At 33.3% G+C, this 13,941-nt stretch overlaps 1 protein-coding gene across 8 annotated transcripts in view; it reads right to left on the bottom strand.

Annotated features, from left to right (window-relative positions):
* Window positions 1-841: 841 nt before the first annotated feature.
* The window catches only part of LOC115877744 (leucine-rich repeat flightless-interacting protein 2), a 54,070-nt gene continuing 40,970 nt past the window's right edge, over window positions 842-13,941 (bottom strand). For 5 of the 8 annotated variants that reach the window (XM_030894047.1, XM_030894048.1, XM_030894042.1 and 2 more), the window contains 6 exons: window positions 11,211-11,483; window positions 8,891-9,000; window positions 8,491-8,762; window positions 6,647-6,808; window positions 4,934-5,118; window positions 842-2,082 (listed from right to left, as the gene is read on the bottom strand). In XM_030894047.1, the coding sequence (XP_030749907.1) occupies window positions 1,972-2,082; window positions 4,934-5,118; window positions 6,647-6,808; window positions 8,491-8,762; window positions 8,891-9,000; window positions 11,211-11,483 (1,113 nt within the window). In that variant the 3' untranslated portion in view covers window positions 842-1,971. Of the gene's footprint in view, window positions 2,083-4,110; window positions 4,262-4,657; window positions 4,721-4,933; window positions 5,119-6,646; window positions 6,809-8,490; window positions 8,763-8,890; window positions 9,001-11,210; window positions 11,484-13,941 lie in introns of all 8 variants that reach the window. The other 3 variants (XR_004049398.1, XM_030894043.1, XM_030894044.1) reach the window with 3 other exon arrangements.

The raw sequence follows: 13,941 nt of genomic DNA, 5'->3' as shown, positions 1-13,941 counted from the left end.
CCTTTTTCCTAACATCAGTTATTAATAGCATGTTAATTTTCGTGTTATAAAAAGTCTCAAAGCACTTTTATATTTATATATTATTTATAAACAAACTAGTAGCGTGTAATCGAATAAAAACATCGTCAGAGTAGACGTAGAAATAATATTTTAGTTCCAAGTTTACTGTATATATCGCTAAAATTCTTAACTGTGATAAAATTTGTGATTTTATTATTTCTGCGTTTGAACCACTAACACAACTTTCTTAAATCAAAAATTAATTTTGTTTTAAAAACCATTATTAAAGTATATTTTTTAACATTTTAACATGTTGAAAAGTCGAACGCCACTGCCTAACCGGAAGTCAAGTTACAAGTCACGTCAAGTTGCTTAATTTTTTATTCAACAAACAAAAAATTCAAATTCAACTCTCACCATCAACTATCACTCTTCAAAGATGGATATAACAAAAGTTCAAACTTAAATGTGACTCCTTCGCCTACCGCGACGCCTTTTTTATTCGATTACACGCATTTTAAGTTTAGAGAAAAAATCCTGAGGACGTTTTCTATCAAAATCCCTAATTTAATAAAATTAAATATTAATAGTTTACAAAATATTTACAAAAAAAACGAGAAAAAATACAGGACGAGAAGTTTGGAGTCCTACAAACCTAAAGAAATAAATTAGACGCGTATTCGTACTAACGAGGATTATTCTATCATTTTGATTATGGCAATATTGTATATAAAGCATCGAAAAAAAATTGTATTGGTTAAGAAAAATTGGTTAAAATTTATTCTATTCACAGATAAAAACAAAGACATCTAAATAAAGGGGAGACAATACACTCCATTCGTTAAACTCAATTTTTGTTCACGATCATACACACTTTAACACTTTTATGTGAGTTAAAAAGAGATGGGTATATAAATATGGCAACGCTGCCGTAATAACAGTATTCCTGGAGCAGCGTTGTCACAGTTACACTTTCCTATAAATAATTTCAAAGGTACAATCCATGTATTTTAACTAAAATGATTTACCTAGACATATACCATATGATCGAAAAAACAACGGCGTCCAGTTGGCTGGGAAATGACGATCTAGGACATTTCCAATATAAATTTACATATAAAATGATCACATATGAAATCTTCATTTCAACAGCCATCGCTGACGCGGTTTTTTTTCGATCATACGGTATTTAGTACGCCGTTTCTACTTGAAGAAACTTTCTATAGATACCCAAACATCCATTAATAAAAATAATAACATACTTTGTTTTCAAACACAAATCGTAAATCTAACGCAATCCGCAGAAATTTGGCATTATCGCTTTTTGTTGAAAACGATGTTTGACCGCTGTAAAACGTAAATAGTTTTGTCTCCCTTTATTTGGTTGTCTTTGAATATAAATAAATAAAGAAAAGGAAAGATTTTAGTTAGGGTTAAAGTACTGACTAATAGGTAACAAAAATACAGAGAAGACTTCTTTGCATTGCAGTAATCATTACACAGGGCGATTCAAAAAGATATACCGCACTGGCAAGCGAAACCTTGTCAGTGTTTATATGTCTAGGAGTCTAGGAGAGCAAAAATTCGTAATTAATAAAGTATTTATTACATAACAACTTAATTTGACGTTACATTTCAATGCGCTTGGAAAAATACTTGCTCTTCTTTCTTTATTCAGTTTTGTGACTTTGAAAAAAAAAAACGTTTTTTATATACAAATCTCAATTAAAAAAATTCTAATAGTAACTTTCTATTACAACACACATTGAAGTCTTCCCTGTAATAATAATAATTATATCAATAAAAATAATCTTCTGTTCGCGAAGACGTTTTTTCTTCTGAGTAAGTTTATTTTTTCGATGAAAAATATAAAAAAAATTAAAGTACAAATTATACATTCTTGTCACGATATTTTGCGGAATCTAACGGAATATTTTTAAATAAATGTCGATCTCAGCGCTTCAACGGCTGTCAAAGTTCTTTCAAAAGTGCCGATTTGGCATTTTTTAACTTGTCCAGTCGTTTCAGCAAGTGAGTGTTGGACGTTTCTAGTTCTTCTGCCCTGTTTTGAGCTTCTCTAGCCTAAAAAAAATAGGAAATAAATAAAAATATAAGTAATTGTAAAATAAAACAGATTTTAAAGCACAAAAAATGGATTTGGGAAATAGTTCAGTCATTGGGGATTTTTGCTTCGAAAAAAGTCCGGAAGTTTTGCAACTTTGCAGGTTTATAGGTTTTGGGGTCCCTAACTAAAATCCATAAAATGCACATTTCCAGACTTGCCGCCGGCGCCGCCACATTGCCAAGATGGCGCTCAAAATCGGTATTTTGTGAATATCTCTAAAACTATGCGTTTTTCGCGAAAATTTGAGGAGAGCAAAATAAAAGAAAATAAAATTTCCGATAAAAAAGGTTTTATAAAAATTTTCGCCCAAGTCAACCGTTTAGGCACAAAATCCCTAGAGAAATTTTACAATTTCGCGTAAAATATATTATGTATAGTCGAATTTCCGAAATCGAATGTCGATTAGGGATCACCAAAACTAGTTTTAGTTTAGTTTCTTCAATTTTGTCATAAAACAGTGGCGTATCATTAATTCGCTCATTAATTTATGAATAATTAATTTTAATTATTGAAAATGTGTACTTGTTTCCACACCACCCAAGAGGTAAAGTATATGGCGCGTTTATTTTAACGTGGTCTCCCCGGAGGCCTTCTCCACTAGATAAATTTAAAACTTTAACTTATTTGCACAAGCCCGACGGATCTGGCTCTTTGATGTCAAAGTCAATCGTGTCTGCTGTGCTGGGCTCATCAGGGTGGTCTCTCAATACGTCCAACTCTTCATCTTCAGCCGCCAGAGGGATATCTACAGGGAAGCCCAACTCCTCTTCATCGGATTCGTCAAATGACACTTCAGTGACGTTGTCACAGGATTTCCCATTGCAGTATGCACTTATCATTGAACATTTTAATCCTGCTTTTTTGCATCCGCGGGCTTTACCATAGTTGTTGGTTTTGCATTTACAGGATAAAAATGCCAATAGGAATTTTGGAGCTGGATCTTTCAACGTTGTGACTGGAGTAATGCCTGTTATTGCTTTCTTCTAACCTCATTCTTCGGCATCTTTGGTACAACCAGACCAATGCTGAACCTGGTGGTAAGTTCGCAATGAATGCTGTCCAGCACGACAATTAATTATTCATAAATTAATGAGCGAATTAATGATACGCCACTGTTTCATGACAAAATTGAAGAAACTAAACTAAAACTAGTTTTAGTGAACACTAATCGACATTTGATTTCGGAAAATCGACTATATTTTGTATATCATACTTTACGCAAAATTGTAAAAATTCCAGGGATTTTGTGCCTAAACGGTTGACTTTAGCGAAAATTTTCATATAACCTTTTTTATAGAAAATTTTATTCTCTTTAATTTTGCTCTCTTTAAATATTTGCGAAAAACGCATAGTTTTCGAGATATTTACAAAATACCGATTTTGAGCGCCATCTTGGCAAGATGGCGGCGCCGGCGGCAAGTCTGGAAATGTGCATTTTATGGATTTTAGTTAGGGACCCCAAAACTTATAAATCTGCAAAGTTTCAAAACTTCCCGACTTTTTTCCAAGCAGGCCCCTTTTTTGATCCCCAATGACTGAACTAAAAGGTATGTAGGGTGTTTGTTGTTTGATGGAACATACATATTAGGATTTGCAAGAACACGTTGTAAAATAACATTTATAAAACAAGTGATAAGATTAAGCAACAAAAATAACATGTAATTTGGTAAAATTTGAAAAAAATGTTTAGTTCTAAAAAATAACATCTAATTTGATTTAAAATGTAGAAATACAAATGATTAGACTCTTATGAGTCTAATCATTTGTAAAAAAAGAATCTTCATTTATAGCAAAATTAACTGTGTTAATCGTTTAGTGACAGTTAACTTGTCAAAAAATAAGTATAAATTTGTTAGCTTGCTGCCATTTTGGTTGAAATTCATAAAGCGTATTATTAACAATAATAAAAGTTAAAAAAGAAAATATTAAACATGAAGTTACGTTGTTAAAATACGATTAGAAACACGTAGATAGAAAATAAGTACGTTACACAACAGCTAAGTGTGACTAAGGACGTCTGCAGGTTTACTAAAATACCGAACCCGTAGTGGTTCGTTGGTACAATCGTTTCTGTTGCTGTTTCAGAGCAGTGGTCGAAGCTTCTAACAGCATTATTTTTTGAGACAAGTTGCTGACCTACATACATCATTACAAGTACTGTATGATTGAAAAAAAAACGCCGTCAAATTGGCTTTGGAAATGACAAATACAATTTTCCAAGCCTACTCTGACGCCGTTTTTTTTTTCGAAGATATGTTTGGAAGTGTATTATGGAATAGGGACGAGTTCTTCAGAAGGTTTCTTAAGAATAATATTTGCATTGTTAGATTGTATAAAATATTACCTTAAATTTAAAACATATACAAAACTATTCCCATTTTTTCAAATTATTTCAAAATAAAGTTATTTAAAAAACTGGTAAAACATAACCTGACTAAACAACATAAATTTCTGAAATAGTTTATTTTTATTAAATCAACAAATAAAAAAGCACAAAGCACATAAAGTAAATATTTTTTTAATAATATTTACCGTTAAAAATCGAAAAATTAAAAAACATCTGTGAATAGAGCAGACTAAAAATTATTCACTATCCTGCAAAAGAAAAGAAAAAATGTGCAAAAAAAAGAAATAAAAAGCGTAAAAAATAAGCCTGAAAGAAAAGGTAACTACTTGTTAGTAAAAGCAAAACTATGTACCAATAATTATTTAAACAAAAAATATTATGTAAGTATGGCAACACTTAAAATATAAACTATGATTCTACATTTACATGGACAAAGATAGAAAAAGAAGAATACGACTTACCTCTCGTTGCAACTTTCTTTTTTCAGATTTCAACGCCTCCTCCGACTGTTCCGACACTTCGGCAGCCGTTTTGTACCTGATCACCTGACTCTCCAACCTGGCAACGGTGGCTTGCAACGTTGCCACGTCTTGTTCCGCTTTCTGCGCCCTAAATTTATAGTCGGCCAATTGTTTACTGGCTTCTCCTGAAATTTAAAGAAAACGAATGCTTAATATTGTTGTATACCGGGGCGTCTCAAAAGTGGCTCACCCCTATAACTTTTATATTTTGTCAGATAAATAAACGAGATTTGGTATGTTAGTAAAGGACATAAATTAGGATTGATTGACGTATTCAATTGTTTTTGATCACTTCCTGTTTCACCGGAAATGACTACAACTTTTGATTTTTAAATGGCACCCTCGGTATATGTATTTTTACTTTATTCAATAGAAAATGACACTCTGAATAAAATGACATATCATATATCAACTTTTGACATTTTCGCTTAAAAATAATCGTATTTTAAATTTCAATCTAGAGTGCCATGGATCTGTTAAAAACACTAATTTTTAATCAAGGATCCTTGGAAAAATAGATTTGATTGTCTAAGTTTTTCGTGTCTTGTCCTGACTGGTTAAAAGATGCCCAAATCGTATTTTTAATCATATCTCAATTTTTTTAAATGGAACAAGGGCTCATTAGCATATTTGGAAAAAGCATTTTTTTCACACAAAAAGCACACTCTTGGTATTTCGAGTCAAATTGTCGTTATAATCCGCATGTTACAATTTCAAATATGCAAAAATGTGAAAAGTTGACATATGATATGACATTCTATTTAGAGTGTCATTTTCTATTGAATAAAGTAAAAAAATATCCAGTATGTCATTTAAAAATCAAAAGTTGTAATCGTTTCCGGTGAAACAGGAAGTGACCCAAAACAATTGAATACGTCAATCTATCTGTCATTACTAACATACCAAATCTCGTTTTTATCTGAGAAAATAAAAAAGTTATAGGCGCGAGCCACTTTTGAGGCGCACCCGGTATTCAAACGTTAAGCTGTAAGTCGTGAAATTTGAATTTTTGCGACTCTGGTATACTATTTCACGTGTATTTTACATTATTCCTTGTTTCTTTTAAAACTGGTTTTATGCAAACTGTATACATCTGGAAATACATTGTGCCGGGACTTGAATTTCAGTGAAATTATTGTGAATTTTAGAAAAAAGCTTCAAAAATAGTTATTTGAAAATAATAAGGGTAATATTGTCAAGGGTATGTAGCGCTAAACTGTATTACTGGTTGCATAACTGCATTACTGCTACATAACCGCAACGTGCATTGAGGAACCTGGCGAATTCGCCAGAAAGTAAAATAAAATTACAGAATTCTTTAGAACGTTCCAGAAACACTCGCCAGGGGGTATATAAAGGCCCGCGCTTTGGCAGTTGGCAGTCTGAAGTTTGATAATACCGCGCTTTAACTTGTGAATTAATTGGGGAAGGTGCCAGTACTGTTAGAGTAATAGTAGTTGCATAAATTGTGTTGTAAATAGTGTAAGTTGTGTGTACAGAGTGAGAAAAAAAAAATAAATTCGTTAAGTATTTTATCGTGAGTTTAAATTAGTAGACCCACGGAATCCGTAACAATATTATAAACATGGGCGTATGGAGGCTATATTGCAGTTGTTAGAACTATAACTCTTCTAATAAGGTTACTTTACTTACTCTGTAGGTCGTCCAGATCATAGTCCGATGAAGGTCCATTTAATAATCCGCTAGAACTGGACTTCCGCCGTCTATTTCTTTCCTCTTCTATTTTTAATTTTAAACTACTAATTTGATCTTGCAGATCTATCTTTTCTTTCGCGAATTTGGCTAATCGTACATCTGAAATAAAAGCAAAATTATATTAATATTAATATTTATGAACAGTGGCCACCAACCACCGTCTGGGAGTAAGCTTGATTTCCATGCGTCCATGGTCATGGCGTTTTCGAGCCACTTTTCATCAATAATTTTTTTTTACTCTAGCCCGTCAACGGAGAAAGATCGTACGGTAACGGACGTTTTGACACTTTTTTGACAAGTTTAATCTAATCTTAATAAAAATATAATAGTACAAGAGCTAGCAACGTCGGAAAAACGAGAATTTTAAGTAATCTGGTTCTTTAATGTATCTTTTGCTATGCTTTCCTGACTAAAGTGCGGGCCGTCTGGCTGTCGGTAGACTACTGCGGTTCACTACTGCGCATCACATCTGTGCAAGGTATTTTCGCGTGTTTTATGGGATTCCTCGTTTATGAGTAAGATACAATAATGATGCGATTTTCACATTACTTTTTTATGAAACTAAATATGCTACACATAGGTTTGTCCTAGCCTCCTTAGTTCCAGAAATACAGGGCGAATTTGTGATGCGCAGTAGTAAACAGATGTTGAATACAGATATAATCAAAGACATTATAAAGATAGACCGAACATCTCATTCATAAATACTCGTTGGTAGTGTATCAAACATTCCAATGTATCAAACAAGGGCAGAAGAGACAGAGAAGTCTAAAATTTCCGACCCCGGCAACTATGTACAATGACGAAAACAATACCCACCTGTGAAAAGACAAATTGGAGTAATTTGAGCTTATTTTTCCACACACTTGACACTGTCGTACCATACTGAATTCGCAGATTCAAAAGTATGTTAAACAAAAACAAAAACCACCGAAAAACACTGAAAGTTCACTTTCGTCTTGATTCCGACTTCAAACACACCGCAAGCTAAACGTAGTACGCTATAACGGACCAAGGGCCGTCGCGAGGGGAGGTGGGACGGACGGCTCATTTCATTCTGGAAGACTAGCAGCGACGTTGCCAATAGTTCTAGACGTTTCAGCACATTAAACAGTAAACATGTCCTTTAATAGTAACGCATATATCTTCTGGTTAATAACATATTATTACGCATGCTTCTTTAAAAATAAACTATTAATTTAATTAAGAAATTGAGGTTTATTGATATCCGGTGAAGGTTTTAAAGTCACCTTTTCTGCAAATCAAACTCTCCTCAGTTTGAATATAATTGAAATATATTTAATAGGCGCAAATTTGAGATGCGGCAATGTCGCCTTCTCTATCTCAGTTGATTTTTACAGTACGTAGTCAACCTCCGATTGTTTGATCGGGTTAAAATGTCTAATGTGATATCTGTTCTTACTAAATCTATGGATATAATACGCAGTAGTAAACGCAACGTCTACCGGTAGCCAGACAGTCCGCACTTTTTTCAGGATAGCATAGCAAAAGATACATTAAAGAACCAGTTTTCTTAAAATCCCTCTCGAAAACGTTGCTAGCTCTTAAACTATAAGTAAAATAGCGAAATAGTTATGGAAATGAAAATATAAAATGACGCCAATCGTATATCGAATGAACGGAGGCATGAAAATGAAATAAATTTAAAAACTGCGTAATTTTCTAACCAATCGAAGTTTTTAAATTCAACCAATAAAATTAATATCGTATCGTCGGACAACGGATACATGAAAATCAAGCTTTATATCAACCACACTTACCTAAACTACCGTCACCTGCTTCCTCCAACAACTTAGCGTTGTCCGCTTGAACCAAAGCTTTTTTGGGTGGTTCCCCGTCTTCTCCGGGTTCGCCGATTATCAACACTAGCCCTTTCTCTGCTATTAGCCTATCCCGTTCGTCCAGTTCGTACTTCAACGCGCAAACGTCGTCTTTGAGCTGCGCGCAGAGCCTCTTGAGTTGGTCGTGTTCCCTACATTTATCTCTGTGCTCCCTTTTCAATTGGGAATGTTCCTCTTCAAGTTCTTCTAACCTTTAAAGAAAACACCAAATCAAAAAATTTATGAAAAATCCCTCCATTACTAACTTTAAACACTTATATAAGTCAAATACCAATGATGGTTTCTATGTAAAATATCTTATATCACTGTCGTTACTTACTTATCTTTGAGGAGTTCTAATTGGTACGTTTGAGAGGTCTTGTCGTTGTCCAGCTGGGCATTCGCTATCATAGCTTTCCGGAATTTTTCTTCTACTTCTTTCAGTTCATGCTGAAACACGAGATGAGTTAATATAATGTTACCTTGCATAGTTCTTAACAAAAATTTAAAGTTATTAATTAAAAATGTACAGTATCGTATACGAGAGTTTTTTTCGCGTTGATTAATGATAAATTTGTGGTCGTAGTGTTTGTTGGAAGTGTGACAAAATCTTGACCGGTACCTACCCAGTGTGATTGATTAAAAATAAAATAAGTAATTAAAAATAAAATAAGATTGTGTTTAAATACATATACCGGGTGCGTCTCAAAAGTGGCTCACCTCTATATCTTATTTATATTTTCAAATAAAAAAACGAGATTTGGTATGTTAGTATACGACATAAATTAGGATAGACTAACGTATTCAGTTGTTTTTGGTCACTTCCTGTTTTACCGGAAATGACTACAAGTTTTGATTTTTAGCTGACGCCCTCGGTATTTTTTCTTTATGCGATAGAAAATGACACTCTGAATAGAATGACGTATCATATATACAACTTTTGACATTTTCACATATGGTTTATTTGAAATTGTAACATGCGGTACATAACGACAATTTTACTCGAAATACCAAGTGTGTGGTACCAAATTATTCGAAATTTTTTTTTCCAAATATGCTAACGAGCCACCCTTGTCCAATTTGAAAAAACTGAGATATGATTAAAAATACGATTTGGGCATCTTTTAACTGGCCAGGACAAGACACGAAAAACATTAGACGATGAATTCTATTTTTCCCAGACTCCTTGATTACAAATTAGTGTTTTAACACAGCCATGGCACTCTAGATTGAAATTTAAAATACGATTTTTTTAAGCGAAAATGTCAAAAGTGTTTTGACATATGATATGTCATTCTATTCATAATGTAATTTTCTATCGAATAAAGTAAAAATATACCGACGATGCCATTTAAAAATCAAAACTTGTAGTCATTTCCAGTTAAACAGGAAGTGATAAAAAACAATTGAATACGTCAATCAATCCTAATTTATGTCATATACCAAATCTCGTTTTTTCATCTAAAAAAATAAAAAGTTATAGGGGGTGAACCACTTTTGAGACGCACCCGGTACATATGGTCTAGAAGTATGAAGTTATACGTTTTAGTGACTAGAGCAGTATAAGAGGCGATTTTTACAAATTCATCTCCTCGGGAATGATATTAGAGGTGAATATGTGTGTGAAAATTTCATACTATATGCCCTGAAATTGTAAAATTTTGCACAAAGTTTTCTTAAATGCCGTATTCTATTAGAATAGTAAGAAGCCATTCTTGAAAGTTAACGAGGTTTTAATAACCAAACTGAACGGAACACTGACGAGTGGATGTATATTACAGAACAGAGCAGCTTTGGGAGCAGTCTATTTGGACGTATCTCGTGCAATGACCGAACTATGTTCGCAGATGTTGCTGCGCCTTGACAAACGCACAGCGCAGCTTGGCGCGGGCGGTCTGGACGCACCTTAACAGTAATCTACTATAGCTTGGAACTGGATAAAAAATCTCTAAAGGGTTAAAAACTTACCCCATACAAAAAAACGTTAATCTCAAATAAATTAATAGTTATTTTTTATACAAGACGATAAAATGGTATTTTATCGTCGTTAATTCACGAGCGATGAAATCGCGAGTGAATTAATTTCGGGAGACCATAACGCAATTTTATCGTCGTGTATAAAACAATATTTTTTCCATAGAGAGTTACGTTTTAAAAAATATTCAGAAATTATTATTTCAAGGAATTTATTAAGAGTAGAAAAAATATTGTGCTGGGTTGGCATTGGTTTCTATGTAATTTGACAAATAAATAAAGCTGTCTCTTTAGTTAGTTTTGAGTCAATATTTTTTAATTCTCTTTCGTGTCGATTGCTGATTGAATTGGAGCCAGAAATGGCTCAAAACGAAATAAGTAAATTACCAACAGATATTCTGGCTGAGGCGACAAACGCCATATCCAAACTACTTCCATTTAAATCCCGAATAACTTATGAAACTGAATACAAAAATTTTCAAAAATGGAAGCAATTAAAAAACGTGCCAGAAGAAAAAAATAAAGTTTTTAACCTATCCTCGCTGTTAAAGTATCATTTAATCTACCCTTGCGGTTAAAGTACTATTTTATCTACTATTTTTGATAGATATAAGGCAATTTTAACAGTTGCTATGGAAAAAAAAAATTCCTTTAAGCAACCAATAGCTTAAACCTCGTTTGCTCACCCTCAGCTCCCTCAAACTGCCTCCGCCTCCCCCGCCGCCGTCCTCCAGCGAATCCTCCGAGCTCCTCCGCGAGGCAGGCCTGTGTCTACCGCTCCCCGCACCCGCAGAAGGTCTCCCACGCAGAGGGGGCGGTTCGGTGGTGGCCGCCGCCAGCATGTCGAACTGGCGGTCCGCGTTCTCCTCCTGCTCGCGCTGGATGCGCTCCAGCTCGCGCATCCTGATCTCGCGCGCCTCGGCCCTGGCCTGGCGTTTGGCCCATAGTCTGGCTTCGGCCTGGAATAGAGGAGAAGAAGAACAATTATTAGAATAAGATGAGCAAATTAAAACAATAAAATAAACTAACCAAACATAAACTAATGTTAAAAACATCCCTTAAAGAATATTTCTCCTTCTTCAAACACCCGCATTCAAACTTATTTTTAATAGAAACTGCGAGTTTTTATAGTTTTATACTCTGTTTTTTTTCTCAGGTAAGATATGGGTAAGATTTGGACAGACGATGACAGAAGAAAAGCAGATGACGTCCCATACCAATCTAATTATTTTACTAAAAAAAGTTTCTAATATTTTTTAAGTTAACTATGGATGGGTTTAAATATAAATCCGTTATACGTCGTCTCTTGTTGTTATTAACCAGTTTTATTGGTTTATTTCAAAAATGACAGATGATATTTCAATTTTATTGGTTTGACGGAACGATGAACGACAAACGGACGCCGATGCGTATGAACTAGCCTATAGATTTTTGAGGCTTGTCAAATTATAGGTTATAATCTTGTGTCAACTTATGTCAAATACCCTTCGTTTTGGAAGATGATGCATTTTGATTCGTGTTATTACGTGTGTTTTGTGTCTTTTGAAGTCAAGTGGAGGAAAAATCGAGGGAAAATTAACTGTAGACCCAGAGCACAGTTTATAGTTAATACTCGCTGCCCAGGCAGAAAGTCTTATACACCAATAAGGTTACCATCAATAAAGTTTGTACTAAACATATACTACTGGAGTAGCTATAAAATATCGACATCACACGATAGGTAAATAATGGATTTTAGTACTGCAGAAAAATAATGTCAAAAAACTGTTTTTTTTTTTTTAAATAAAATAACTCGATTACATTTTTTCAGTTTTATACAGTTTTTTTTTCTGAATATTTTGAAGTAATCACTTATCAGTCAAATTTTAAATATATTAATTTCCATGCGTTCCAGTTGTACCAACTTATTTCTTTGTAAAATAAAATAAACTACTTTGAAATTAAAATGACAGACATCTATCACTGTCAAGGATCTTGTTGTTGGACAGACTATAATTTACAAAATGCCGTAATGACGTCATCAACCTCTTTTATCTGGTTGGCAAGTAACTGAGAGACTTCGACACTATATGACGTGACGTTGAACCATGGGTGAACATTCTATAGTTCAGTATAATCTAGAGTTCCTTAAGAATATTTTCCCTTCTCTCTCTCTCTCTTGGCAATACCGCATTCAGTAAGATTGTCTCTGTATTGCTTTTTTATAGTAGAGATCACAAGAATTTTCCTATAGTTTCGAAATTTAACATATGTTACTGAATATTTATACTTTAAGATAAATTAGTAGTTTATATTTATACAGGATGTTTCAAAGAACAAGTGCCATCTCTCGTGGGTAGATTCCTCACGTAAAAATATGATATATTATTTTATATGTTGAAAACGTTATTTGCGCATATTTTTAAATGGGTATTTGTGGTATAAAGAAATAAACAACTTTTATCAATTATCTTGATATAGATTTTAGAAATATCTTACACCTATTTAGAAATTATACTTTGATAAAATAATTACAAAATTTGCTTTTATTTCTTTGCAAAAATAGTATATGGTTTTATTAGAAGTAAAAATGACCCTTTTTGAGGTGAGGCTGTACGTTTGCTTTGGCATACAGCTGAGGCACAAAAAGTCATTTTTACTCCGAATAGAACGTTCCATTTTTTTTCAAACGCCACAAATAAGTTTTTAAACAATATGAAACGTTCCAAATAATATAAAAAGATTTAATAGTCATACCTTGTATGTAATGATACATACTATATCGAGAAACTATGGTTACGCTCGTTGAATTTGACACTTTGTGTCAGTTTAATAATATATTTTCGTACTTTTATGTTTAGGCGTAAAAGTGCTTTACTTTTATGCCTAGGCGTTAAAATGACTTTTTATATTGTCAATCGCATCACAAAAATTAATACTTTTGTGACGTTTGAACAAAAATATGTTTTTTTTTATCACATACCTAAATGTAATACGTTGCCATAGCAACATTAAACATTTTGAAAACTATGAAGTATTCTATGGAAGTATTTCAAAAATAAAAAAATAAATTACTGATAAAAAATTAATTGGATTCCGAAGGAACTATAGCATTAAATATAATAATTAAAAACATTTTTAATTCAACCAAAAATTGATTAATACCATATATTACATTGTTTCTTTTCTGATGCACTTGTTGAAATAGCAATAAAACAAAGGAAGATATGAAATACATCTATAGTGAACAACAAAAGATAAGACTGTCCAGCGAGTCAGGGAATATTTTGACATATGACATCCAAAAAATGACAGAAAACATAATTTGTCTGTGAACTAAAATGACAGACAAAGACAGTCACTGTCAGGAAACCTCTCGTTGGACAGACTATAAAAAAGTTTCTTTGAAAATGTCTATAGATTTCTTTCTAATTATTG

Source organism: Sitophilus oryzae, unplaced genomic scaffold, assembly GCF_002938485.1.
Source record: "Sitophilus oryzae breed Bouriz unplaced genomic scaffold, Soryzae_2.0 scaffold_1498_pilon_pilon, whole genome shotgun sequence".
In the NCBI taxonomy this organism is placed as follows: Eukaryota; Metazoa; Arthropoda; class Insecta; order Coleoptera; family Curculionidae; genus Sitophilus; species Sitophilus oryzae.
This window is presented reverse-complemented; position numbering and strand designations above follow the sequence as displayed.